Below are 26,225 nucleotides of genomic sequence, written 5' to 3'. Positions count from 1 at the left end.
ATGAGTTGCAAATATTGTCTCCCAGCTTGACAGTTGCCTTGCATATAGTGCTTTTTCCATGCAAAAATTTTAAATTATTTTGGTAAGTCAAATTTATCACCTTTTTTTGTATAACTTCTGAATTTTGAGTCATAGTTAAAAAGCCTTTCTGTCCACTAATGTTAAAGAGGAATTCACCCATGGTTTCTTCTAGTGTTTGAATGGTTTCCTTTTTCACTTATGTCCTTGTTTCATTTGGTGTTTATCCTCGTGTATGGTGTGACGTAGGACTGTGACAATGTCTATTTGCAAATGGCTACACAGTTGTCCCAGCAACATTTATCAAAGTCCTCTTTTTTATTTAGAGTTTTGACTGTCATCATCTTCTTCTTTTTTTTTTTAACATCTTTTTTGGAGTATAATTGCTTTACAGTGTTGTGTTAGTTTCTGCTGTATAACAAAGTGAATCAGCTACATGTATACATATATCCCCATATCCCCTCCCTCTTGTGTCTCCCTCCCACCCTCCCTACCCCACCCCTCTAGGTGGTCACAAAGCACCGAGCTGATCGCCCTGTGCTATGCGGCTGCTTCCCACGAGCTATCTATTTTACGTTTGGTAGTGTATAGATGTCCTTGCCACTCTCTCACTTTATCAAAGTCCTCTTGTGTCCTGTTTTGCTATTGAGAAGTCCACTTCAATCTGACTTATTCTTTGCCCCAGTGACCTGAGTATATTAAATTTTCATATGTGCTTGTATCTATTCCTGGGCTTTCTGTTCCATGTCACTGGTCTCTGTCTGCTCATTCCCCCGTACCACAGTATGGTAACTTAAAGGTTTATAGTGTGTTTTAATGTCTGGCAGAGATAAGCCACCCTCATAGTTTTTCTTTTTTAGTATTTTCCTAGCTATATTTACATGTTCAATTTTACAAATGAACTTAAAAATTTTTTTTTTATTTATCTTTGGCTGCATTGTGTTTTTGTTGCTGTGCGCGGGCTTTCTCAAATTGCAGTGAGCGGGGGCTACTCTTCGTTGCAGTGTGCGGGCTTCTCATTGCGGTGGCTTCTCTTGTTGCAGAGCATGGGCTCTAGGTGCACGGGCTTCAGTAGTTGTGGCTCATGGGCTCTAGAGCACAGGCTCAGTAGTTGTGGTGCACGGGCTTAGTTGCTCCGCTGCATGTGGGATCTTCCCGGACCAGGGCTCAAACCCGTGTCCCCTGCATTGGCAGGCAGATTCTTAACCACCGTGCCACCAGGGAAGTCCCCGAAATGAACTTTAATATTAACTTGTCTAACTCCATAAAAAAAGCTTATGGATATTTTTATTTCTATTGGGGTATTATTGCATTCATAAGTTAATCTAGGGAGAACTGACATTTTTATAAGTTTGAATCATCCTATCCAAGAACAAGTGGTGTCTTTCCATTTGTTCAAGTTTATTTTTGTGTCTTTCCAGAGTACTTTAAAGCTTTCCTCCTATAGTTTTTGCATATTTCATGTTTTTTGATTCCTAAGTATTTCATCTTCTGTTTATTCCTAAGTATTTCATCTTCTTTGTTGCTTTTGTAAATAGAGTTTTCTCTACTACTGTGTCCTCCAATTGGTTATTGTTTGTGTAAAAGAACTCTTAATTTCTGTATGTGAGGTTTATATCTTGCTACTACATTAAATTATTTTATTGAGTTAGTTTTGTCATTGATTTTCTATGGTTTTCCTGGTATACTTTCATATCATATATAAAGAGAGAGTTTTTACTTCTTCTTTACCAATTCTTACACCTGAACTTGATTACTCTTCTCTAATTGCATTGCCTAGTGTCCCTATACAGTGTTGAATAGTTGAGGAGATACTGGGCATCCTTAACCTTGTTCTTGATCTTAGTAAAAATGCCTCTAATGTTTCTCCATTAAATAAGATGCTGGCTTCAGGACCAAGGAATATGTATGTTATCTTTATTATTATTATATTAAGAAAGCATCTGGGGACTTCCCTGGTGGAGCAGTGGTTAAGAATCCGCCTGCCAATGCAGGGGACCCAGGTTCGATACCTGGTCTGGGAAGATCCCACATGCTGCAGAGCAACTAAGCCCGTGCGCCACAACTACTGAGCCTGTGCTCTAGAGCCCGCAAACCACAACTACTGAGCCCACGCACCACAGCTACTGAAGCTGCGCACCTAGAGCCCATGCACCACAACAAAGAGTAGCACCTGCTTGTCGCAACTAGAGAAAGCCCACGCCCAGCAACGAAGACCCAGTGCAGCCAAAAATCAATTAATCAACCAATCAACCAATCAATTTATTAACAATAACAAAAAAAGAAAGCATCTTTCAAATCCATTGAGTAATTTTGATCCGGAATGTGTTCTGAATTTTGTCCAAGGCTTTTATAGCATCTGTGGAGATACTGTAATTATATGATGTCTTCCTGGATCTGTAAATATGTGAATAATATTAATGGATTTTCAAATATTGAGCCAACTTTGCTTTCCTGGAATAAGTCACACTTGGTCATGGTGAATTATTTTCTTAATGTGGTATTATTGACTTCTACTTGCTAACATCTTATTTGTATTTTTGTCATCCATTATATGCAATTTTTTGGTATCTTTCTGTTTTAATTATGTCTCTTCTAGACATCATATTATTGGACATTTTTTTTAATAGTCCATCTGAGAGTCTTTATCTTTTATATTTGTAAGTTTTATCTATTTATAATTATTATGGTGACCAGATATTAGGATTTATCTTATTTCATATTTTATTGAACTTTTTTTTGGCTTCTTTTATTCTCTTTTCCTGTTTTCTTTTGGTCATTTTGAGTATTCTGCCAGTTTAAAAAGTTAAACATTATATTTTTGTTCTTACTGTGGCTACCCTCTATTGAAAACCTATAATTATGCATATTTACCTGTAGTAGTAAACTTAGAAATATCTTACTGTACCCTTATAATTCAGGATTTTTTGCCCATGATCATGTCCCTTGGTCTCCCTCTTCCCTCAGCCCCATAATGCTGATATTTTAGTTCTAGACTGTTATGGACAGTCTGTTTCCCACTTGGGTCCTATAGTGGACTTTACCTAAGCATTTGATTATCTTTAAGTCCATACCTCTTATAGCAATCTCCTGAATTTGTCTCTTTTCTTCTCTGAATCCTTCCTTCAAGAGCATTTCCACTGTGTGATAACATTTTTGAGGCTTTATATGAGTGAAAATATTTATATCCTCACATCTGAGTGACAATTTGGATAAAAAAATCTGACATTCAAAGTTCTTTACTTTTACTACTTTAAAACCATTACACCAGTATCCCCTTGTACCATTTTCCTACCAGTCTGTCTCTTACTCCTTTATAGGTTAGGGTGAAGATAAAATTTACTGGGCCTCCCTGGTGGCGCAGTGGTTGGGAGTCCGCCTGCCGATGCAGGGGATACGGGTTCGTGCCCCGGTCTGGGAGGATCCCATATGCCGTGGAGCGGCTGGGCCCGTGAGCCATGGCCGCTGGGCCTGCGCATCCGGAGCCTGTGCTCCGCAACGGGAGAGGCCACAACAGTGAGAGGCCCGCATACTGCAAAAAAAAAAAAAAAAAAAAAAAAAGATAAAATTTACTGTTCAACCAGGACATATTTGAGAGTGAAGAGGGCACTACCAGTAATTAAGCTTGGGCGGTAGGTGTAAACCAGGATGATCCTGCGTAAACTGAGACATAATACTCTGCTTACTTACAGGTGGTTTAGTCACCCCACTTATAGATGATTAATCCTTTCTCTCTGGAAGCTTTTAGAATTTTCTTTCATTTGATATTCTTGGGGTTTGCTATAACACTTTTAGGTGTGGTTTTCTCTTTTTCTTAATATTTATTTATTTATTTATATTTTTAGCTGCGTTCGGTCTTAGTTGCAGCAGGCAGGATCCTCTGCTGTGGCCCGCGTGCTCAGTAGTTGTGACCCATGTGCTCAGGGGTTGTGGCACGGGGGCTTAGTTGCCCCGAGGCATGCAGGATCTTAGTTCCCTGACCAGGGATCAAACCGGTGTCCCCTACATTGGAAGGCAGATTCTTAACCACTGAACCACCAGGGAAGTCCCTAGGTGTGGATTTTCTGTGGTCCCCTACTTGGCCTTCTAGAAATTCTTCCCATTTGAGCCATATCTTCCTCCCTCCCTCCCTCCCTCCCTTCCTCCCTCTCTCCCTCCCTCCCTTCCTCCCTCCCTTCCTTCCTTCCTTCCTTCCTCCATCTATGTCCCAGTGACTCCTGCTGTAATTTCTTTCACTCCCAGACTCTTTATTGTAGTCAAATACAGAGAGTCACTTATCCTGCCAACAGGAGCTCTTTCAGTCTATGTGAGACGTATATTTATTTATTTTTCTTTTTTTTTTTAAATTAGTTTCTGCTTTATAACAAAGTGAATCAGTCATACATCTGTTCCCACATCCCTTCCCTCATGCATCTCCCTCCCTCCCACCCTCCCCATCCCACCCCTCCAGGCGGTCACAGAGCACCCAGCTGATCGCCCTGTGCTATGCGGCTGCTTCCCACTATCTATCTACCCCATGTTTGGTAGTGTATATATGTCCATGCCTCTCTTTCGCTTTGTCACAGCTTACCCTTCCCCCTCCCCATGAGACGTATATTTATTATTGCAAATTTTTATAAAGGATTTTGTTTTGCACCTCTGTCTCCAGTACATTTTAATTTTTGAGTGCTTTCACAGCCTTAGGCACTCTGGGCCTGCGGAGTCAGGGGGCCCATCCCCTGGCCTTCCCTAAGAAGACATTACACTGGGCTAATCGTAAAGGATATTTCCAGATGCCCATGGCTCTACTGATGTTTTATCAGGAATTGTGGACATGAAGCCTAAGATGTCACGTTCCTTGTCTCAGGATGGTTAGAGCTGCTGATTGCAAACAATGGAATCTACTTGGACCAGTTTAAGCAGAAAAGGGATTTACTAAATGCTTTGAGGTCCACCACGGAATCGTGCAGAATGGAAATGAGTTTTAAGACTATGTTTCCAGGACCAACACCTGGACTGTGCGATGGGACTGGACAAGTGAGAAAACGGCCTCCACCTGATTAAAGCCTGGGCATCTGCTGCCGGAACTGACGCCCCTTCTCAGTGATGGAAGCTGCACATGGACCCGCAAAGTGGAAGTTGTGTGGAGAGCCTGCTTCCTGGAACGCTCGCTTCCAAATGCAGGGTCACCTGGGAGGCCTGTGTGGCACAGAGGGAGCCCTCCAAGCCTCCCGGCTGCCAGGGACGCTTAATTAGAAAGACTTTTAGAAGTAAATGGAATGTGGTTGGATTTAATTGAAGCAAAACTTGAACGGTTGAATCCATCCATTATAGACTGTTGTTATCATCTATATAATAATGCAGATTATTGTATCTGTAGTGCTAGTTTAGAAATACAGAGGAAGGACTTCAGCAGGCCCAGAGCAGGTGACTGGAGGCTGTTTGAACGTGTTTCATCCCATGCTCTTGTTTCACTCTTGGCCAGAAGCAAAGATATTGCAGCGAAAGTCACTGCTGCACACATGAGACTTCCAGCTGGCTCGCTTGCACCTTTACCCTGACTTTTGGCAAAAATTGTGTCAAAAGTGGTGCTACTCTTACACACTAAGCACATGTGGTCAGGCGAAACTCTTGTGTTTTATTTGTATTTTAAGGAACATAACTATAGTCACTGTAAGGTTTGAGGGGGGTGAACTACTTAGAGGGTATTTGGTTGTGCTAGAAAATATATTAAAAAAGCAAACCCTGCATTTTGACTTCTGAGTGAAGAGAGGATTTCAGACAAAAATTTAAAAAATAAAGAGAGCTTGTTTTTACATGCGTTGCCTTTGCTTGCCCTGTGGAATCTTGGGACCATGTGTCTCCTCAAAATCTCCCTACAAGAAAATTAAACACTGACTGCATGCGGTTAAGAAAATATTAACTGAGAATTATTTGAATGTATATAATGTAAACCTTGGTGTGAAAATACAGAGTGTGGTATGCAGAAAATCTGGATATTATTATTTTTATTTAAAGAGAAAAGTGATAACTCAAAAAGGGCACAAGATAAAACTTGTACATCAGTACAAGATTTAAAAATTAAACTATGTAGGTTGTAACAGTACTAGAAATTAAGTAGGAAAAGGTAGAGTTGATTTTTTCAGCCAGAACCCATGAGTGTAGACAGACTTCACTGTCTACACTGGAGAATTGAAGCGATCATAGAGATGGAATTTCCCGGATAGTCATTTAACTGTTAGCCTGGCCTCCAATTTCCTGTGCTAGGAACACGAGCCAAGAGCCGCCACCTTCTAAGAACTATAGCAGCTGCTAGAACGCAGAAGCCTTCACGCTGAAAATAAATATGAACAACTGTGCTGAACTCTCCATTGGGTAAGTGCTTGCGTAGCAGAGACGAAAGATTATCATTATTTTATTTATTTATTTATTTATTTTTATTTTATTTTATTTATTTTTTTGCGGTGCACAGGCCTCTCACTGTTGTGGCCTCTCCTGCTGCGGAGCACAGGCTCCGGACGCCCAGGCTCAGCGTCCATGGCTCACGGGCCCAGCCGCTCCATGGCATGTGGGATCTTCCCGGACCGGGGCACGAACCCGTGTCCCCTGCATCGGCAGGCGGACTCCCAACCACTGCGCCAGCAGGGAAGCCCAAAAGATTATTTTAAGTGAATTTAGAACTATTACTTGGAACCTACATACTTGGGACGTTCATTCCAAGGACAAAGAATAAGGGAAATTTCGGGCTTGTATTCAGTAGTTTCATTGTTTACAGTAATAATGGTGTGATTGAGAAACCATTCTTCTTTATATTGTTGGGTAAAGCAAGTAAGTTATGAAATGCTTGTGTTAGAAATAACGCAACTAAGTATAAAAGATTCAATTACGAAAGTGAAAGATATTAAGTAGAAGTACTATAGTAGAATTGACAGGGAAATATCAATATGAATGCATGATTTCTTTTTAAAGTCCTTTTGAGTACTGTGCGCTGAACTGGCCAAGAAGCCCCGTACCTCTAGCAGCAAGTGGGTACTGAGAGCCCGTGTGTAGGGTACAAACCCCACTCCCCATACATGGAGCCCGCGCTCCCCATACATGTAGAAATGTCTTCGTGGTGGGGAAGCGAACGTTCAGAGTGGGCAGGAGGCATCTTGCGCCAGGAAACGTGGAGGCTTAGTGGGATCAAAGCCCAAGAGACCTGGAAGGGGGCACCCAGTGGCCAAAGTTATGACAATTGAGCCAAAAAATGATAATAAACACTGTTGATAAAAACACTTTCAATCTATGAAAATTTGTGTCTGTTATGCTCAAAAGGGAAAACGCCAGAAAAAATAATTCAAAATAATGTGTTACAACTGAAACAGCTATTGAACCAATTATACTTTAAAAATCGGGCAGAAAAGGAAAGAACTGAGTATTTATCCTGCCTTTTCAGTAGGGCCCACGTCCAGCTGTAAGGGTATAGACTTAGTTAATGGAGTAAAGCCCTAGTTTATGGAAGGTCCTCTGATAACTAGACATAGAACACCACTGTCTAGCAGGCCTCGTGAATGATTAGGTGAGAAATACTAGTTGGGGCTGAAATATTGTCTCGTTGGCCTCAGCTGGACCTTCAGAGCAACTGAGAGGAATCAGAGCCAGGCTCCATCAGGAATATAGGCCAACAGCCCGTTTTGTGCCCGTCGCCTAAGGAACATTTGCCTGAGGTGCATGTCAGCAAGCAGATCTTGGCTTTGAGATCAGCTTTTGTAGTAAAGCTCTCAGGGAGTGTAGCTGATTCTCATGCAGCTTTTCTGTGGAGCTGGGAGCTCCATCACAATCCTGGGAGCCCCTGGCCACCCCTTGGCCGGCACCTCCCCCCAGGCCATCGTCTGCCCTCCTCCCATCCCCCATGGCTCCAAGGCCACGGCCCTGCCTGGGGCTACCGCCCCCCAGTCACCAAGCTTTGCTCTTGTTGGCTCTCTCCTGGGCCTGAAAAACCAAATTATTTTGAGACAATGAAATTGATCTCAGAGAGTCAGCAGTGGCTGGTGGCTTGAAGCGCAATCTTAGTTCCCTGACCAGGAACTGAACCTGGGTAGCCTCGATGGAAACCAGGAACCCTACCTGCTAGACCAGCAAGCCACCAGACAAGCAAATTTTCCCTGGCTCTTTCCCCCACTGAAAAATGCATTTCTCCCATAATTCAAAAAGACACAAGCACCCCAATGTTCATTGCAGCACTATTCACTATAGCCAGGACATGGAAGCAACCTAAGTGTCCATCGTCAGACGAATGGATAAAGAAGATATGGTACATATATACAATGGAATATTACTCAGCCATTAAAAGGAACTGGGTCATTTGTAGAGACGTGGATGGACCTAGAGAGTGTCATGAAGTAAGTCAGAAAGAGAAAAATAAATATTGTATATTAACTCATATATGTGGAATCTAGAAAAATGGTACAGATGATCTTATTCGCAAAGCAGAAGTAGAGACACAGATGTAGAGAACAAATGTATGGATACCAAGGGGGAAAGAGGCGTGGGAGGAATTGGGAGATTGGGATTGACACATATATATTATTGATACTGTGTATAAAATAGATAACTGAGGAGAACATGCTGTATAGCACAGGAGCTCTACTTAATGCACTGTGGTGACCTAAATGGGAAGGAAATCCAGAAAGGGGGGGATATATGTGTACATATAGCTGATTCACTTTGCTGTACAGTAGAAACTAACACAACATTGTAAAGCAACTATACTCCAATAAAAATTAATTTAAAAAAGTAAACAATGCTGACTGGAAAAAGAAAGAAAGAAAAATGCATTTCTCAAGGAGGCAAAAACTGTAAAAACGGGCACAAGTTTGTTATTAGAGACACAGCACAACAACAAGTGGGAGAGCACACGGAGAAGCCGTTTGTTTAGTTCAGACAGAAGCAGGGCCGAGATGCACCCCTGGAGAGGAAGCGCGTGGGCGAGTGCAGAGAAGAGGAGGTTAAGTCATTTACGGGACAGCCCTTCCAGGTCTTCCTTTGCCTTTGGCCAGTTACCTGGTTTCTTTCTCCACACCTGACCTCCTCTAGGACCCTCCCTACCATGCTTGCACAACATTTTTCCAAGATGGATTCCAGCCCAGAGGCCTACGGGGGGCCTTGGCGTCACATATTATGGGATGGTGCCCCCTCCTTTTTGACCCCCAAGGAGCCTTTCTGCACACGCGCAATGTCTCCCTTGCCCCAAGGGTGGGAGATACGTGACCTGTGGATCTATTACTCAAACAAGGGTTAGCTCCTCTCTGTTCCTGCCACGACTGTTATCTTAAAGTGTCCTCTGGAGGCAAAATCCAGCTCTTTACCCTGTTCCTGTTGTTATTTCTATCTCAAAGTACAAACAGAGGGCTGGTTGTAAATATCTAGCCTGGAGCCCACTTGCCTCCCGCCTCAGGAAATGTAACCAGGAGGCTGGTTGTAAATGCCCAGCCTGGAGCCCATCTATCTCCAGCCTCAAAATGACTGGGAAGAACTCTGATGTAATGTCGGGTGTCAGGACCTCAGATGTTGTAACAACTCTTGCTGCTTTCCCGCTACTGTCTGCAAACCTTCCGTACACACGCACCTGAGAAAACAACTAAGAAATCCTGGATGAAAATGTAAAAAGACAAAAGGAGTCATTGAGCCCGACTGGAGGTTCCGAGTGGTCCCCGTGGAGTGTGGTAGGAGCTCTGCAGGAAGGCATGTGGCAACTGTCACCACCAACGCTTATCACCCCTTTGCTCCCAGGGAGGTACACGTCCCAGCCCAGGACTCACGCTGTGGGTGGGAAAGATGGGGCAGTGCAGGACGTACTTCACGAGGGTCACCTCTGTCCCGTGACTTGTCAGAGAAAGGAAACGCTCTGTGGCTGAAGCCCTCGTGACACTTTGGCCCTGACAGTCAGTGGCCCTTATCATGGAGGTGTCATAGTGCATTCGTAGCTTCAAATTCTCTCTGTGTTTTATTATGTGAAATGAAAAATATTTTGAGATCTTGAGTATTTTTAGAGAAAACGTTATATGTGGTAATTAAAAAATCTGGAAATGTATTTTTACCGACCCAAACTTGGGTCCACTTGCCCGCATGGTAAAGCCAATCCACTGACCCCGGGCTGTGGGGAAGGCAAGTGCAGCGTTTACTGCAGGCGCCAAGCAAGGAGTCCAGACAGCTTGTGCTCACACCACCTGAACTCCCCCATGGGTTTCAGGAAAGCAGTTTCAAAGGCCAGCTGAGGGAGGGGGTGGTCCCAGGGTGTGTGATCAGCTCGTGCACAGTTCTCTGATTGGTTGATGGTGAGGTCACAGGGCGGGGTCACAGGGGTTCACATGATCAATCCTTAGGTGCCAGTAGGGCTGGGGGCTACGTGCCCGTGGTCGTCAAGTAGTTAATTTCTTCCATTTGGTGGCGGTTTTAGCATCTGTAAAACAACTCGGGAAAGGTGCATCAGGTACTGTGATCCGGGTACTTCAGAGCGGAGCTGACGCAGAGGACCTGGGGGAGGGGCCTGTCCCAGGAAGGCCCCATGGGGTCCTGCTCGGTCACAGGATCGCTGGGCTTTTAGAGGAACTACATTTTGCGTCAACCCAGTCCTTGTGTTTTCATGTTTTAGCTGTGCAGCTATTGTGTCTGTAAATGTGAACTCCTGCTCATTGTTGACGTATTTACATCGCTGGCAGTGTTCTCTACTAATACACCCCAGTGCTCAGGTATGATGCCCTGAGGACATCCTGAAGGGAGCAGGCACTGCTCTCACAGTGTAGACCAAAGAGCCACTACATGTTTTCTTTTAACTTTATTGGAGTGTAGCTGATGTGCCGTGCTGACCACCACATTCTGTGACGACTCACTTCAGATGTCTGCACGAGACAGCGCTCTTTCAGTTCCCAGGAAGAGCGCCGAGCTTGCCCAGGCCCTGGAGGCAGTGCTCCCGGGAGGGTTCCTGTCCAGCCCCCACGGCAATGACGTGTTCATACCGTTTGGTCAGTCTGCTTGACGAGGCTTTCACTTACACGTGGAACGCCCACTTGTTTTAAGTGTCCTTTTTGCTAATGGGACACTAGTCATTTTAAAGGAACCAAGAACCTTTACAAAATCTTGTTCCAGAATACAGGTTTTCCTGTTGGTGTGGATGCTGCAGGGAATTAGGGGTCAGAGTCCAGCCGTGGCACACTGCACGCCCTGCCCCGCCCTTTCTCGTTGTTCACCTGGCATCCTTGCCTTTGTCCTCGCCAGTACTCGGGACACTGCGCTCAGAGAAAGAGCACAGCTGGGGGCTTCCCGAGACCCCCTCAGGGAGCTGCCAGGGTACAAGATCCGTGTCCTCTGTCTGGGCCCCTCAGGACCCGCTCTGACGTGGGCCGTCCACCTGGCGGCTCCCACGGGACCGCTTCCCCGCACACCTTCGGCCCGTGCACACGCCCTGCTCATCCGTGTTCATTCAGAGCATTAGTGACCTTGCTGGCCTCCGCCCGACTTCCTCACCAGGTGTGAGAGCAGCTCAGGGAAGCAGACTGGTGACTGACGTTATCGGGGCCTCTCCTGCTCCCATCTCTGGAGCATCTCTCCCGGCCCTGGGGCGGCCTCCTGGGGCGGCACCGCGGTTTCCCTCCCACCCAGCTGACCCCCGCGGGCTACCCCTGCTCCGCACTTAGCACTAGAGACGGGTAGGTCGGACGAGTTTCCCAAGGTGAAAAGGGAAGCGGAAGATTCAAAACCACAAACACTAACTGGTGACTCCGGACAGATGGGAAAGGAAGGCACGAGCCTGCGGTGGCTCCTTTATATGCACGTGTAGGGTCTGAATTTCTTACCAGTTATGTTACTTGTATGACAGATTAAGCAGGACGCACGGTTTTAACTGAATTAAACGCATCTGGGCTCTTCTCGCCAGCTGCTTTTAACCACCCTCAACTCCAGTGAGCTGTGGAGGAATGAGCCTCAGGGGGGAGGACGGCCTGCGCCCAGCTCCCCGCCCCCAGCCCCGGGTGGCGGGGCAGCCGCAGCCGCTTGTCAGGAGGCCCCGCCACGCACGCCCCCTTGTCCCCCGTGTGGGAGCAGCACCAGTCCAGCTTCACAGGGCTGCGTGTGGCTCAAAGAACGTATCCTAAAGCGCTTTGAAAGCTGTGTAACGCCTCTGAAGGAAAGAAAAAGTGACAGAAATGATTCAGAGGGAACAGGCTAGCTGAGGAGCAGCTGGGACACAGGCCCGCCGACGTCGGCCCTGCGCCCGCCGCTCTCATCCACTATCGCCAGGAGATGGGAAACCGTGCTCGCGTTCACGGTGAAGGTTGACGAACTCCAACTACCTGCGTGACGTGACCTGAGGCGTGAGGACCGTGCTCTCAGGACGCTCTCAGGCCTCTGGTCCCACTCCTCGGAGCAGCTCCACCCCTGCCCTGCAGAGCCGGCTCCCCGCCCAGAGGTCAGCCTCCCCTCCCAGGGCCCAGCGCGGCGCTGGCCACCAGGCCATCGACACGTGCTGTGGACCTGCAAGCCCCACGGCTTCCCTGGAAACAGCACAGACGTTAGCTGACCTGCCTCGGGGGGAAACTCAAGCCCAGGACACTTCTGGGCAGTCTGCAGCCGGCTAGTTCGGGGCAGTTTTCAGGCGCAGTGCTTGGGTGCCTTTTCTAATGTCTGCCCATTGAGAGAGCGCATTATGAATAGCTGGGAATGTGGATGCTTTCGCGAAACTGGCCCCCAGCTTGTCACTTCCCTATAGCCATGTTAATCATTTTCAAGGAGTTCCACTTTTCACCTGTAATTGACCTTTCAGGGATATAGTTCTTCAGTTTCTTAACAAACATAACAAGGTATTTAATCATGCTCATTTGACAAATATGTAAATCATTTATTGCCATTAATTTACAGCATTTCAATATACACACTGCATGGAAATACAAATACCTTTTCAAACACTGGCAATGTGATTTTAGGTATGTGGCCAGCTGTCGGCTGTCTCATGGTCATTAAACGAAAGGTCACGATTTCTGAGTACTTAAATGCTGATGGTTACAAATTTTGTTCTCTTCTGTTTTTCATTAAGTAAATTCTAACAGATAATATACATATTACTGCAGATAAAACCATCATTGGGAATTATTAAATTGATTGCATATTTGAGCTACTCTTTCTGAAGAGAAGTAAAATATTCAGTACTTGTAAGGCAGCAGAGAGTAGGTTTAGGAACTCCCTGCTATTTCTAGAAAAATAGTCTGGTTAGTAAAAATAGCATTCCGCATATTTTTCTTAGCAAGACTATTCATTATGATGGAATCTGTGACTCAGCAGCAGCAGCTGGCAATGCCATCCCTTCAAGAAGCCGGTCCTTCATTTTCCATTGTTATGCTGAGGCATTTTTAGACATCCTGGGAAGAAGCACAAAGACAAATTCAATGAGAAACAAAGCTTCACCGCCAGCCTCGAAGGCCTTGGAGGGCTTTAAGAAGACACCTTTAGGTTAACACGTATTTCAAGTCACGATGTCATAAGAACAGTAATACCCTATTTCATGCTAATTTTCATGTTTAATAAGTGAATTCTCATCCCACTGTCTCAACGGCGCAGTCCCTGTTTTAACTTCTCAGCGTATTTCTGCTCTGCGTCGAGTCTCCCCAGCTGCACAGTCACAGCCCGCCCCACGACACAGGCCTCCCCAGCTCCTCAGAACACAAAGGCTCAGTGGGATCTACTTACTCATGCCTGAGCAGCCGTCCCCCCTGGATGAGCTGGGCTACTTCATTTGTGGCGTGGCAGGCGAACAGCAGCCAGTTCCGAGGCTGCACCTTGTAGGCGAACCTCATGAACGTCAGGGAGTAACAGCAGAGGGCTGCCAGGAACACGCAAGACAGTGACTTACAGCCTCCAACTGAGGGCTGACAGGGCTCAACTGCCTCAAAAAAAAGAACCTCTTCTGCTAAAACCTTTACAGATGATAGAAGTTACTGCTTAAATGCTTACATGAATGGGAAACTCATCAGATGGTTTGCTCCACTGTTAGGTATTCTGTTACTTATTACTTAAACAGTTAAAGAACATAATGTCAGTAAACCGACATCAGTTCTAACCTCCTTTTCTGTCCCCTAGAGTCGTTTATAGTCCCTTATCTGAAAGAACTGCTATTTAATCCCCTCAACAAGTTTTATGTTCAAATATCAGGATTTCAAGTAAACTTAAAGATCCTTTTTCCAAATAAAGTTCAAGAGGACACACTCTTTAACTAGGGGTACTAAATCTGAAAGGCAACCAGGACCTTAATAAATACTTCCAACTACAGTAACCCTTTTTCTCCCTTACCATGAGGAGAACACCCATCAATGACGTCAGGCGCTTTACGTTACTTTCTATTAGTGACTTTAGTGTCTGGTGCTACAAACTTGAAATGTAAGCAGGAGCTGTATTATGCTATCATTTTATATATAAAGATCCTCCCAATTATTCAAATCTGCATCCTTACCAAATGTCATCCGCCCACTGATAATCTCCGGAGACTTTTTCATGTCATTGATGGCAGCAATGGGAAGACCCCAGTTGGCTACTGGGCCCCAAAAGTGCTGTTAAAAAACGAGGAGAGAAAGAAGAGGAAAAGTCAAGACGGAGCGGTGAACAGCTACAACTTCTCTTCAACAGTAACGTGAAATGTGCGGTTAACTGGGGAAGGTTACCATGCAGGCGTTCAGTTGTGCAAGTATGTGCCTGTGAATCAGCAGTTCTCACAAGGTGAGAGCCCCAAACCAGAAGGGATCAGCCAGTTTACCAAGGTCCCTACCAACTTCCAGATCACAACCAAGTAACCTCAGACTGTCCCGTTTAGAGAATTTTCAAATGAGATTAACTTCTTACACAAGTCACTCTTGCTACAACTTAAACCTGTTACAACCATTCTCTGTAATGTTAATGTTTAAATCTATCAAACTTTCTTCAAATTTTCATTAAGATATTTGTCAACATCTCTTAAAATGCACACCCTAAGTTGGATACTTTTTCTGAAGAAAGTAACTTAATAAGGGAAGAAATTGCTTTTCACCTCATATGAGCTGTATGAAGACCAGAGAACCTAAAAATCTACACTCAGACCCCCAGATAATGAGAAATTAAACTGAAAATTAATTTTGAAGTAATAGGAACAGCCTATATTTAAGAAATGGCTCAGGAGCTTCTCATGTGCGACCACGGCCGTCCCAGGCACCAGAATTAAGTTGTCACGTTGAACAGTAGCAACGTCCAATTTAATTTAACTTCTGAGGTTGAAATAAGTCCAGTGGCTTTCCCCATTAAATTAAAACTTGTTTTATTTATGTACAATTTGCAAATAAGGCTTTAAAATATGAAGGAGGTCCTGGAGGTCCAATGGTTAGGCCTTGGCACTTTCACTGCCATGGGCCCGGGTTCCATCCCTGGCTGGGGAACTAAGATCCCGAAAGCCATGCAGCACAGCCAAAAAAAAAATGAAAAACAAAAAATAAAATAAAATATGAAGGAAACCACACACTGCTGGGTAAAGACCCTTTTCAGTTATTAGAACATTAAGCAGTGCTTTATTTCTGCCTATCAGAGCATTTAAGATAAACGCAGACTGCAAAATACCTTTCTAGACCTGCATTTCTAATACTGACCAAGAGTCATTAAAATCCAAAAACTGGGCTTCTCTGGTGGCGCAGTGGTTGAGAGTCCGCCTGCCGATGCAGGGGACATGGGTTTGTGCCCCGGTCCGGGAGGATCCCATGTGCCGCGGAGCGGCTGGGCACGTGAGCCGTGGCTGCTGGGCCTGCGCGTCCGGAGCCTGTGTTCCACAGTGGGAGAGGCCACAACAGTGAGAGGCCCGCGTACCGCAAAAAATAAATAAATAAAAATCCAAAAACTTCGTAAGAATGAGAAACAAGGAAATGCAAGAAAAATCAGTGAGAATTACCTTTGTCATGATCTAAGAATATTTTGAAACGTTTACATAACGTGTTTAATGTAAGCATGAGGCCTCTGCCTTAAATAGCCATCAAACTGCCAGAGCTGTCCTACTGCCAGCATGGTGAGTGCTGCAGAATCCCACATCTGAGTTATGGACGCTGTAACTCAGGCACAGTTGGTATAAAGACTCTCTGCGGTTCTGGGGTGGCTATTTGGTCCTCCTGCTTTCAGACTGGATTTTGTCTCAGCTACTCATTGCTGAAACTTTCCTGTTTCTTGTACCTAGATGAAGCCTGGCCACTCTCCTCCTTCCTCATCCTCCAGACCTCTGGCGATGGAGCATCTATGCCTCCTCACCTACCTGCTTGTCTCCCTTCCTGTCCTTTCCTCTGTGTCCCTCCACTTCCAACTCTCTACTACTCCAGTGATGTTCCCCTCCTCCTTGTTTGGACCACGTTAGTCTATTCCCAACGCTTGGCTGTTTAATCACGTTCCACCGCTCTGCTCTGGTCTGCACAGTGGCCCCCAGATCCCCGCACTATGCACACACTCAGGGCTGCCCTGAGGGCCTCAGCCATGCCAGGCGTCTGCGCTCACAGCTGCGGCCAAGTAGTAAGAGGCCACGGCATAAATCTGAAACCTGAGGCAGCCCGGGGGACTTCTGGTCACAAGACAGTATTCAAAGTTTTACTGTGGTGAGTGTAGGGTTATATGAAGCAGAGTTCTGCAAGTTAAGGGCTATATAGACACTTGTGATTATAAGCAGTGAGATATACTTAAGAGATATTTCATAAAAAGAACATAAAAGGTAAAGATAATTTCAACACTAGTTACTAAAATATCTAACCATAGAAAGTTAATAATACATCTTTTCTATCGAGTGCAAGATTCTAGTTCTCCCTCCCCTTTTCTGGAATACATGTTTGGTCTGTGCTCTGTCAGATATTCACCAGTCAGTGCACTGGTCCTGCAGAGAAGTTAGTGTCCAGAGTGGAACTGGAGGACCAAGGGGTCACTGGAGGCGCCCTCAGCCCGGGACCCACAAGGATGTGGCATGATGGCTGTCCCCTGTCCCTACCCTGTTAATGCACAAAGTCTGCAGAAGCCTGATGTGAAGTAGCAACAGGTTCTTACCGTACTATTTTGTGAGGAGTCACCGAGGTTCAGACAGGAGAGACATGCGGGGAAAAAACAAAAGATCAGATGCTTTGAAAGATTTCGGTTACTTTAACCTCATACATGTATTCAAGTTTCAGTAACAGAACTACAAGACCAGCGGCACATATTCTTTTTTTTTCTTGAGAAGATCGAGCGATCTTGGGTCAATAACTTTGACCTAATGAAAGTAAACCTTAAGTTTATGAAATGTAAACTTAACCCTTAGAGTGGAGCCATCCAACAGGAATATAGTGCAAGTCACGAACAGGGGTCACATGAAATTTAAAACTTTCTAGAAGTCATGTTAACAAAAGTGAAAAACAACAGGAGTTAATTTTATTATTTATTCCAACATTTCTAAATGTTTTAATTTGAACATGTAATCAATAACAACCTATTGATGAGGTATTTTACATTCTTTTTCGGCACTGAGTCTCCGAGATCCGGTGGGTGTCGACGCTGCTGCACAGCTCAGCTTGGACTGGCCACCCTCCACGAGCTCCCCTGCCACCTGGGGCTTGTGGCTCTCAGACTGGACAGCACGGGCTTATAGGGGGCATTTCTTTGAAAACGACAAGCTGGAGAGAAGCACAATGCTGCAGAATTCTACCAGCAACAGGCTTTCCGTTTTTACTTACCAACAGGCCCTCACCAGAATGTAAGCTCCTAAAAATAGGCGTGTAATTCCATATTCTGTTCACAGCTGAAACTCTGGCCCAAGTGGTGCCCAGAATTCACAAGGCACTCAAAAAATGTTTGCTGAGTGAATGAAGAGAAAAATCTTCTAATGTTAAGGGAATTGTTTTCCTCAATGTTAAAATGAATACCATTCAGAAGTACGTCGAATTACTTTGACTTCTGAGATGGCAGTTCTTCTTTTCAGGATATAGCTTAAGTGTTCTGATAAGGCAAACTCTTAAAAGTGAGCCCTGAAAGAATTACTGCAATAAAATGATAAAATCCTCTATACACACTGTCTCGTCCAAACAGCTCCGCTCGTAGTTTTGACGTAGAGGTCAGGGAGGTTCTAATCTCCAGCATGAGAGTAGCCGTTGACGATGCTCATAATATACTTCAGATAGGTTCTGTTATGAAATACGAACAGCCTAGGAAGAGTCCGTCTGTCAACGTTAAGTGCACTGTTTTAATAGATTATGTTTCAACTGCGGTAACAAATTACGTCGCCAAGATCGTATTTCACAGCAAGTCCAAGCTGAGCACAGTGTTTGGACGGCAGAGAGGGTGATGCCCTCATCAGGTCAGAGGGCAGGAACCAGTAGTTTCTGGACTAGAGTCACCTGTGGTGTCACTCTTCTTTGTTCAGGATCTGAACACAGGCCTTTTATTTATCTATAAATTACCAATGGCACTTTTTTTTCCTACAAAAGTATTTTAAAAGATGTTATTTCTTAAAATCTAAATTGTCCACTCGGAGATAATTTAGTTTTCAATTCAGGACTCTTTCCTTGAGTTGTACAATAGTTCCAATTCTACCCTATTTTACAACAGGCAGGTTATAAAGGAATGTGGAGGAGGAGTTAACTTCTGCCGTCATACCCTGTTCGGTCCAAAAGTCCTGTGTGAAACGGACCACAGAAACAATGTTGATCACATCACCTTAATAGTGGTTTAAAGACGGTAAGCCAATCTGAGAATAAATTTATTCTAAACATCCCTGGGAAATACAAAAAGCCACAACTCAACATCCCTTAATTCTATGTCAGAACTGTCCAAAACATGCATCAACTACTCAGTCAAAAAATCTGAAAGGCATATTTGTGCAGGGCCAAACTAGAAAAGAAAAGCTTCCTAGTATGTACTAGCTTCTGTTCCAAAGAAAGATAAACTTATAAGCAAACACAAACTGCAGTTGGGGGACAATAGTGTTAAAACTGTGTGGAAAACACCCTTGACTTTCTCTTTATTTGGTATGTTGCCTGTATTTTATTTCAGTGAAGGTTAAAACAACCTCAAAATGCATAAGGGTTTTCTTGGTTCACTTATGACCTTGAATTCTTGTGGAGGAAAAACCGATCTCCCCCGTTAAGAATGCTGATGGAGGGGACAAAGGAGGATGACTACCCCGCATAAACTATCCTCTGCTTCTCCTTAACCTGGAATACTGCTTGTTTGGCTCCAGGTTTCTTCTAAGCTCATTTTTATTTTCTTAACGTCTTCTCGGCATTGCCAATCTGTTTCTTCCTTTCCTAAAATTACTGACAGTAACTGCTAGCTTTCTCTGAAAGTACTGTGAGTAATTTAGGTAATTTATAACTTGCTTATACAGTACTACAAGGATCTAAGTGGCAGCCTAGCATAGTGTTTATACCACTACTGAGAGCGGGGTAAGGCCTGGAGAGATTCTAGACTGAAATTCTCTTATAGGCTGAAAACGCTCACCACCATTTCATTTATGCTCAGCAACTTTTACCTGATCTTCTGGTTCAAGGTAAAATGAGAGAAAGCTTCAACAATCAGAATGTGTGGTATTCAACTGTATTTAGATGGTCAGCACTACACTGGACGGCAGAAGAGAGATTCCTGTGGCCACTTCTGCTTCAAGGCCTTCAGCCTCAGTAACTTTCTGAAGGTCATTTACAAGGCAGGGCAGTAAGCCCGGGGCGGGTATGCAAGCAGCACGGCAGAGAAGGGAGGCAGACACCGGAAAAGGAGGTGCAGAGAAAGCACCTGAAACCTTCTTCTCAAAACCATTTTTGTGCATAACTATTTCCCTTTAAATCTTAACCGACATTCCTGTTTTGGCTTCACAGGTTTGGCATCCAGAGGGTCTCAACTTTTCCACTTGGTTTGGATCTCAGTTTTTCTATATGGCAGGTGAAGTGTTGGACTATCTGATGTCTGAGGTCCATTCCAGCTCTAAAATCTTATAACTTGTGAAAGACTCCCTGTTTTCCACTGCAACTTCTCACTTGGGTAGTAAATATAAATTCTTAAAGCTCTCCTGGAAACTAAGAAGTTAAAATAACTTAGAATAGATAACCTTATTAACTGGAGAATATTCACTGCAAACAGCCGACTCACTTCGGATTTACAAGAGCATGCTGACTGATGAACTGATTTTCAAATACTCGTGATCTAGGTTCTACCTAAGAAAACATTCTTTGCACATATATCCAAATACATATGTGCACATATACATCCGTTCACTTCTCTGAGGGAGGGGAGTAAATCTCTGGGATAAATATACACAGATCTTGACTAAGTCACTAGAACATACATCCTACCTCAAAACTTAGTTGCTCATTCTAACTTATCTTTCTTAACCAAAATTCAGGAGGGAGAATAAGAGAAGAGCAAAAAAGAGAGAGCTATCTTCTTTTACTCCAATAACGTATGTGAGGAAATAGTTTATTTAAAAAAACAAAACAAAACGATAATAGAGATCCAGGAAGTTCTTGATTCAAGAGTTTCATTAAAGTAAGTAAGAAGAAATCAGTGAAAGGCATCAAAAGGAGTACCAGGAACCCAGGGATTAGACATTGGAATATTGATAACAATAAAAAATAGAACATTTACTTTTGTAATATACACAGCACTATGCTGTGTTGTCAAACAGCTACCAAAGCCCAAACACTAAGCAATCTGTCCAAGACTACATAGCTGGGAAGCAAACCATCCCTCAAACTCATCACCTAGGTGTAATAATACTGCCATCACATCCAACAAAAACTGTCAATAATTACTTAATATTTTAATACTAAGACCCAATTTAAATGCCCCAGTTGTCCCAGTAATGCCTTTTATAGCTGTTTTTTCCCATATCAGATCCAAAGTCCACACACTGCCTTTGGTTACAACCCATTTTTTTAACTCCTGTTCCTCGATGGAAAAAAAAAAATCAACATTTTAAAATACACTTGAAAATTCACTTTAGTAAGAAAGACATTTCAGTCTTATCCATAAAATGTAATTGACGGGAGGTTATAATCTATGTAAAATATGACTTTAAATTTTTGCTAAAAACTTCAACTATGTTGTTAATAAAATGACTTAAAATTCTAGAGCAGCTTTAGTTTGGAAAACCTCTACACCCCTTCGGCAGGCTGTAAAAAGAACGCTAGAGGGCTTTCCTGGTTGCGCAGTGGTTGAGAGTCCGCCTGCCGATGCAGGGGACACGGGTTCGTGCCCCGGTCCGGGAGGATCCCACATGGTGCGGAGCGGCTGGGCCCGTGAGCCATGGCCGCTGAGCCTGCGCGTCCGGAGCCTGTGCTCCGCCACGGGAGGGGCCACAACAGTGAGCGGCCCGCGTACCGCAAAAAGAAAAAAAAAAAAAAGAACGCTAGAGAGCTTGAGTTGCTCAGGAGTGCAAATGATTGACGAGGTGAGAAGGCACAGGCCCCGTCTCTGGAAGAGAATGTGAAATTGTCTTATTACGGGTTTATTTATTTGCAAAAGCAAAGCAGGGGCTGTAAGCAAGAAGACTAGAAGAACAAACAGAGGAAACGTTCCTCTAATAAATGCTGGGAAGAAGTGACTCCTTTCTGGAGAAAAAGCTAATAAAAGAGCTTCTGCTGAGCGTTTTGATATCAGCCCAATCACTCAATCACTGCTCTGCAGGCTGGCATGAAATCCCACTGCTGCCAAGAGCAGCAGGGAAAACAAGGCCAGCCGGACATCTCACTTCATCTGTTCAGTCCACAGAAGTATTTCCAAGTCAAAATCGCAGAGCTTTACGCCTCATGAAACTGAGCAGGACCCTTCCTGAGTACAAAAGCCCCTCTGTGTCCCCGGTTTCTTGTTGTAGAAAAAGGCTTTAGTCTTCCAGGCCTTCCCCAAGTTCCCAAGGGCGGACTCAAGCAGTTGCTAATGAGGGAAGTGAGGGAACGCAGGAAGAAGGAAAAGCAGTTAAGCAAGAAAAGCAATGATAGCTTAAACAATAGTTCAGCGATAAAACAGAGTCCTGGTTCCTCCTGGAGGGATATACGTATCAATCTAACACATATCTTTGAGTTGTCCTGCAGGAACTAAGGCTCCCACCCAGGTGGAGGATGGTCACTACATTCCCACCACAAGAAGCAGCCTTCAGGCTGGTTGGAACCAGAAGGTTGACATTAAGATTCCCAAAACATCACCCTGTTACCTCACCACCTACCAGTCAGAAGAAAGTCCACAAACTGATCACACACCCTGCAACCCTCACTCCTAATGTGTCTTTAAAAACCCCTCTCTGAAAGCCATCTGGGAGTTTGCATCTCTAGAGCATGAGCTGCCCCTTCTCCTTGGTTGGCAGGCGCCCTGAAGTAAACGCTGCACTTCCCTTCCCCACAACCGGTGTCAGGAGACTGGCTTTGCTGTGTGTCAGGTGCACAGACTCAAGTTCTGTTCAGTAACACTCACACTTAAGATTTTAACTTTTCCCATAACAGTACACTTTTTAAAATGTTTCTGCTACAAAAATAGCAAGATATAATAGAAATACGTAGTGATTTGGGGTTTCCAAGTATTTTCACATCCCTCATCTGGTTTAATTTTCTCAACAACCCAACCAGATAGGGCACTGTCATTAAACCCATCTCACAGACAGGGTAACAAAAGTCCACTGGGATTGACTGCTGGGGATCCCTTGGCTAGAAGTCATTCTTCGGAATCCTAGCTGGGTGTCCTACCAGGCAGCACTTTCCTGGACACTGCAGTTCTCTTTTTTTCCTCATTTAGTCAGAGCTTAATACAATTAAAGCGATACTAGAGAAGACATGTAAACATTAAAGCTACATGAACTTAATCTTTGAAAAAAGGTTAGACCATATATCAAAGTATTCAATTGAAATACCTGGCTCACAGACACCTGTCTAGTAAAAAAACATAAGTTTAGAAAAGCAGGGCTAACTCTCTTCCTTGAAAATACATATATTTTACAAATTCTTCCTGTGTAATAGAACGTTAGGTAATCATCAGCATATTTCTAATATGGATAAGACTTTATTCTTAATTATATCATACAGTTTTATCCTTAGCTGTACTTTACTATTAGGAAGGCTCATACAAAGGAGATACATTAGTAAAAACCTAAGGTAATATTTGAAGTCATAGAGAAACTTAACCGCAGGGACTAAGAACACAGCCTCCCACGACTCCTTTCCTCAGATTTCCCCAGCACAGTAATCTGATAAATACTCTCCTCCACAGTACTACACATCTCTCCTAATTAATCATGGTCCTATGCAAGTACACAAAGTTCATTTTTGGAAAGTCAAGAGTGAAGCTTCTATTTCCAAATCTACCACATGGCAGACAATTATTGTTCTTACCCTACTGCCCTTTAAAATTACAAGCAAACAGTATTTGCAATAAAATTCAGAATTTAAAAAAAATAATCCTTTTTTTTTTTTTTTACTGGTAAAATGAAGCTGCCTTCATACTGTACCCTATGGATGGTTATTTCTCCTCAGCTGTCATCACTTTACCTCTTTACTACACTAACCTGTTGAAAAATACCGCACCCTACACTTACCTAGGTTTAAAAAATCACACAAAGAAAAACTAAAATGTATACACCTAAATAAACTATATTAAACGGTTTTAAAGTTATATTAAATAAATGAAATAAAAAGCAGGCATCTCAAGATTACAGGCGAAAATAAAATACAGAAAGTGGGACTTCCCTGGAGGTCCAGTGGTTAAGACTAGCGCTTCCAATGCAGGGGGCGCAGGTGGTCCCTGGGGGGAAATTAGGATCCCGCCTGCCGAGCGGCGAAGCCAAAAAATAAAATAAAATATAGGAAGTGTCTTTAGGCTTTTCATCCCGCCACTGCCCTTTCTTTCTCATTGAAAACAAAGACTTAAGCAGAATATTAAAAAGTATGCCCTTGGTTGGCAGAATATTCGTTATGTTAGATTTGATTCCGTCCCACGCTTGACGTCCTGAAGCTGCGAAATCCGAAGGTCGAGGTCGACCCGGCGGGCTCAGTGCCCGTGTCGCGGAAAAGGAGCACCTGCGGCTCACCTTCCACCGAGCGATGCCGGGACGCCCCCTCCCAGCCCGCGCCCGGGGCAGGTCCGCCGCACACCTGGGCACACACCTGCCGAGCAGGTGCAGGGAGCCGAAGCCCCGGCCCCACTCGCCGGACCGGGCCTGCTCTCGGCGCCCGCCCGCGCCGGGGTGGGGGTCCCCCGGCCGGGGATCCGGCCCGCCCCGCTGCCCCACTGTCCGGAGCCCCCTGCGCCACTACCCCGGGACCCCGCCCGGCTGCCTGGACTCCCGCCCCGCGGCCGGGAGCCCCAACCCCGCTGTCCGCAACCCCCCGCCCCGCCGCCCCGGAATCCCCGCCCCGCTGCGCGGAGCCCACCCCGCTGCCCGCACCCTTGCGGCCCCTCGTCCCGGCGGCGTCGGCTCCGCACCCCGGACCCCTCGGCGGGTCCGGCCCCGGGGACTCGTCACCTCATGAGGTAGTCCCGGAAGTCCTTGCTCCGGACATAGTCCGCCGCCTTCCGCACCAGCGCGCCCGCCATGGCCGTGCCGGACACCAGGCCGCCCGCGGTGCCCTCGGCGCCGCTCCTCGGAGCCCAATGACACCCGGCGGAGCGGACAGCGCGGACACCGCACCCGCCCGCCGGCGTGCCTCACGACAGCTCGGCCCCACCATACGGTCGCGGCCCGCCGCCTGGCTCTGGGCCAATGGGAGGGCGCAGGGCGGGAGGCGGCGGCACGGATTGGCTCGCGCTCGCCGCACACCTCCTCCCCGCCCCTCGCAGCGCGTGGGGGCGAGGCCTGCTGCCGTAAAACGGCCGGGGTCCGGCGGCGATTGGCTGGCGGTTGCCAGGCACTCGCGCTGGCGCGCTCCGGGCAGGCAGATGACTGTCCGAAGGCGCGCGGGACTGTCCTCGCCGCCCGCATCTCGTGGGCCTTTGCAGCATCCACGAGCCCCCGCGGCCTCCCGGGCCTGCAGGCTCCAGACCGGAGGTGGGCGCCGGGAGGAGCGCAGAGGCGGCGCGCGGGCTGCGTCCGCAGTTGCCGCTACATGTGCCGGAGAGCAGGTCCGCTAGCTCGGGACCAGCGCGGGAACCGCAGCGCCACGTGTGGGGCGCACCGCGTGGAGAGGGAGACGTGGGAGGTTCCGGCTGTTCAGGGCTTTGTTTTGTTTTTGTTTATTGTAAATGTTTTATCCTGGCCAAAACTGTAGACGGCTGAGTCATCTAAAATGCCCCGGATGAGAGCATGGGGGCAGAGACCCTCGGGCATCTCTAGCAAGGACTTCAGTTGGAATGTAAACACCATTATTTTTAACATGGAAGGATTGGAAATGAGTTGCATATCCACCAGAGGGACAGAGTCAAATAAATCGTGGTGCATCCATCCCATCATCGAATACTCTGCGGTGGTTTAAAAGAATAAGGGAACTATGTGTGCTGATATGGAAAGATCTTTAACATTTATAGGCAAAAAAATCAAGGTGCAGAATCCTGTGTGAAGTTTGCCAGTCATTTGTACATAGGGACAAAGAAAGGATAAAGTTGTCTCCAAAGATAGAGGAGAAATGTTAGTGGCTACCTCTAGGGAGGGCTAAGGGGGTGAGGGATGGAGGGAAACTTCACTGTATACTCTTGTTCCTTTGGAAACTTGTACAATGAACATATGCTATCTATTCAAAATAAAAAGCATTAAAGAAGAAAGGAAATGCCTTTGAGAGTTAAAATAGCAATCGTTTCATTGAATCAGATTTATTTCCTGTTAGGATGTCTACGGGTCACACCTAACCTTGATCTTCTGTGAAAGTATATCTTAATACACAATGTTGCAATCCCATAATAACACCAGGAAGGCCGTTAGATTCCACTGGTGCTTTATGGTGGAGAGAGAAATGTACGACCTAGAAGGACCAAAGCTGTCTTTATTATTCATAATATTATTAATACCTCCCATTTGTTGACCAAGAGGCACTTTATTTATTTTTGGCTATGTTGGGTCTTACGTTGCTGCGCACGGGCTTTCTCTAGTTCCGTCGAGCGGGGCTACTCTTCGTTGAGTTGCGCGGGCTTCTCATTGCGGTGGCTTCTCGTTGCGGAGCACAGGCTCTAGGCACGCGGGCTCAGTAGTTGCGGTGCACGGGCTTAGTTGCTCTGCAGCATGAGGGATCTTCCCGGACCAGCGCTCGAGCCCGTGTCCCCTGCATTTGTAGGCGGAT

The 26,225-nt window shown here is 45.4% G+C and overlaps 1 protein-coding gene across 1 annotated transcript; it reads right to left on the bottom strand.

Moving 5' to 3' along the window:
- Nucleotides 1–12,850: 12,850 nt before the first annotated feature.
- Nucleotides 12,851–24,712, bottom strand: MPC1 (mitochondrial pyruvate carrier 1). The gene is made up of 5 exons (XM_082633712.1): nucleotides 24,482–24,712; nucleotides 17,059–17,062; nucleotides 14,477–14,573; nucleotides 13,717–13,849; nucleotides 12,851–13,388 (listed from the first exon to the last, which is right to left on the bottom strand). The coding sequence occupies exons 1-5, from the start codon at nucleotides 24,550–24,552 to the stop codon at nucleotides 13,364–13,366; spliced, it is 330 nt and encodes a 109-aa protein (XP_082489838.1). The 5' UTR covers nucleotides 24,553–24,712; the 3' UTR covers nucleotides 12,851–13,363.
- Between the last annotated feature and the right edge of the window lie 1,513 nt (nucleotides 24,713–26,225).

The sequence above is a fragment of the Mesoplodon mirus genome (genome assembly GCF_964341445.2).
Source record: "Mesoplodon mirus genome assembly, chromosome: 10".
NCBI lineage: Eukaryota > Metazoa > Chordata > Mammalia > Artiodactyla > Ziphiidae > Mesoplodon > Mesoplodon mirus.
This window is presented reverse-complemented; position numbering and strand designations above follow the sequence as displayed.

What these genes read in the sequence shown, in the direction of transcription:
- MPC1 (XM_082633712.1), bottom strand. Translation starts at nt 24,552, where the DNA reads ATGGCGGGCGCGCTGGTGCGGAAGGCGGCGGACTATGTCCGGAGCAAG. An exon ending in CAGTGGGCGGATGACATTTG is followed by an intron (nt 13,850 to 14,476) that starts GTAAGGATGCAG and finishes TGTTCCTGGCAG; the next exon opens with CCCTCTGCTGTTACTCCCTG. An exon ending in GGACGGCTGCTCAGGCATGA is followed by an intron (nt 13,389 to 13,716) that starts GTAAGTAGATCC and finishes GCTTCTTCCCAG; the next exon opens with GATGTCTAAAAATGCCTCAG.